This window comes from Pyrus communis, chromosome 3 (genome assembly GCF_963583255.1).
Source record: "Pyrus communis chromosome 3, drPyrComm1.1, whole genome shotgun sequence".
Classification (NCBI taxonomy): Eukaryota; Viridiplantae; Streptophyta; class Magnoliopsida; order Rosales; family Rosaceae; genus Pyrus; species Pyrus communis.
This window is the reverse complement of record NC_084805.1, coordinates 1,553,660-1,556,407: the sequence shown is the minus strand read 5'-3', so window position 1 is coordinate 1,556,407 and position 2,748 is coordinate 1,553,660. Positions and strand designations below refer to the sequence as shown.

The 2,748-nt window shown below is 41.7% G+C and overlaps 1 protein-coding gene across 1 annotated transcript; it reads right to left on the bottom strand.

Annotated features, from left to right (window-relative positions):
- Window positions 1-297: 297 nt before the first annotated feature.
- Window positions 298-2,351, bottom strand: LOC137727570 (extensin-3-like; the record flags this gene model as incomplete). The annotated part of the gene is made up of 3 exons (XM_068466409.1): window positions 298-617; window positions 1,069-1,290; window positions 1,514-2,351. Coding segments are annotated over 2 exons (1,032 nt in total), but the record flags the coding sequence as incomplete, so codon positions are not given.
- Window positions 2,352-2,748: the final 397 nt, after the last annotated feature.

Below are 2,748 nucleotides of genomic sequence, written 5' to 3'. Positions count from 1 at the left end.
GATACAATAGTACACAACAGTTCAATTGCTCAGTAGCTTGGCCATGAGCCATCAATTTATGCTTAGTGAAGGTACAAGTAGTGTATGCGGCAAAGAGAGGGTAGGCGTGAGGCGTACAGTGCTAGCGCCAGTTACCAGTGAGGAGACACCATTAACATTAGTAATATTTCGTCGAAGTGGAATAGTATCACAATTACTTATGAGAATAAATGGTACACCGATGTAGTATACGTGGTTTTCTATAACATTATTTGGAAATTTAATTAAGAGAGTAAAACATATTAGATATGTGAGAAATTAAGTAAAAGTTGGGGAATGTATTTATTTTATTATTATGATGATCACCTCTCCATTGGAGGGTTGAAACAAACTACATATACCATCTCTTTTGAGAAACAGGAAATAAAATACATGGAACATGAGTGCCCTACAACTGTCTAATATTACAAGGAAAGGAAAATATGAACCTCTATCGGATGTCGCATATATAAAACACGTTACATCAGCAGCTGCGTGGAGACTCGTTTTTTCTTTCTCTTCTTCTTTGTGTGGTGATAAGGCGCGCTGTTCGACTTCAACAACCCCTTTCTTTATTCTGACCTTTCTTCTTCCCTTACCTGCAAAGACATATTATTGTTATTTGTTAGGTCTCTGTCATTGGTCTATTTGTTACACACGACTACTGAATATCAAGAAAAAGAAATATTAATTGAGTAATAACGATATGTTGGAAATACACTAGGGAGTTTTAACAAAACACTCCCGGTATTGTTCACTTTTAACAAAAAATCACATTTTTACCTTTTCCTGGTACTATTCACTACACCTTTATTTGTTATTTTTCATTAAAATTAAAGTTTTTTTTGAATTTTTCGTTAGTTTTCCTAATACATTAAGCATATGCCAATAAGGATTATTAGCCAAAAAAGGAAATAAACACTAGTCAATTAGAATTTATAGGAAAATGTTATTTTGTCAGAGTGTGCATTTGGTTGTATGGTGATTTCCAAATTGACAACAGTAGTACTAACTAATTAATGAATAATAACATAGAATGGAGAAGCTTACCAGCTTGATGCAATTAAGCTTTCAATATCTAGTAGTGGTGAGGAGGTGGGGGTGAGGAATAGATGTAACCGTGTGGTGGGTGAACTGCTGGAGGAGTTGGTGGCTTGTAAGGTTTCTTAGGTGGTGGTGGTGGTGAGTAAACTGGTGGTGGAGGAGACTTGTAGACTGGAGGGGGTGGTGGGGGAGACTTGTAGTGGTAAGGTTTCTTGGGTGGAGATGGTGTGGGAACTGGAGGAGGTGGAGGTGGTGGTAACTTGTAGTGGTAAGGCTTCTTGGGCGGTAGTGGTGGTGGTGGTGACTTATAGTGGTAGGGGTGCTTAGGTGGTGAGTATATAGTGGTAGGGGTGCTTAGGTGGTGAGTATTTAGGGGGAGTAGGAGAAGGAGGTGGTGGGGACTTGTAATGATAAGGCTTCTTGGGTGGTAGTGGTGGCGGTGGTGACTTGTAGTGGTAAGGGTGCTTAGGTGGTGAGTATTTAGGAGGAGTAGGAGAAGGTGGTGGTGGTGACGTGTAGTGGTAAGGTTTCTTAGGTGGAGGTGGTGAGTGAACAGGGTAATAAGGCTTCTTGTGTGGTGGCGGTGGTGGTGGGGATTTGTAATGGTAGGGCTTCTTTGGTGGTGGGGATGAGTGCACTGGTGGGGGATGAGACTTGTAATGGTAGGGCTTCTTTGGTGGTGGGGGTGAGTGCACTAGTGGAGGTGGTGAGTGCACTGGTGGGGGAGGAGATATGTAGTGGTAAGGCTTCTTTGGTGGTGGTGGAGGAGACTTGTAATGGTAAGGTTTCTTGGGTGGTGGTGGTGGAGATTTGTAGTGGTAAGGCTCCTTGGGTGGTGGTGGTGAGTGAACTGGAGGAGGAGGTGGTGGGGGAGATTTGTAGTGGTAGGGCTTCTTGGATGGTGGTAGTGGAGACTTGTAGTGGTAGGGCTCCTTAGGTGGGGGTGGTGAGTGCACTGGAGGAGGAGGTGGTGGTGGGGATTTGTAGTGGTAAGGCTTTGGTGATGGTGGTGGTGACTTGGGGTGGTAGGGATGTTTAGGTGGTGAGTACACAGGAGGTGGTGGTGACTTAGGGTGGTAGGGATGCTTAGGTGGTGAGTAGTGCACTGGAGGAGAAGGAGAAGGAGGCGGTGGTGACTTGTAATGGTAGGGAGGAGAGGCCGGTGGTGGTGGAGATGAGTAAGGGTACTTAGCTAAAGTTTCTGAAGGCAATGTGAGAGAGACTATTGCCACTAGGAGAGTGACCACAAGAGAGGTCACTTGTGAAGGCACCATTTTTCCTATCCTTTGTTAAGAATGGGTTTTTGGTTTTCTGCCTCTGAAGCTAAAGCCTCCTCACCCTTTATATAGCTTTGGTCTTTACCCTTCACCGTGGTACTCATGCCAAATTTCACTTGGCAATTATTAATAATTATCTTAGTAAAAAACAAGATTACTGTTAAAATAATGCTAATGGGGCCAACTATTTGAATAGATTATCAATTAATGTTTGGACCAATGAGGCCTTTGACCGAATTTTGTCAATTTATGCCCTTCTCCTTTTTATTTTTATTTTTATTTTTATTTTTATATCTTGTTTCATGGAATAGAAGGTTCATTGTAAACATAGATATTAATAAATAAATACATAGATATAATTTTTACACTCTATTACAGCGCAGTAAAAAATTGTAAAAATATCTGAAAA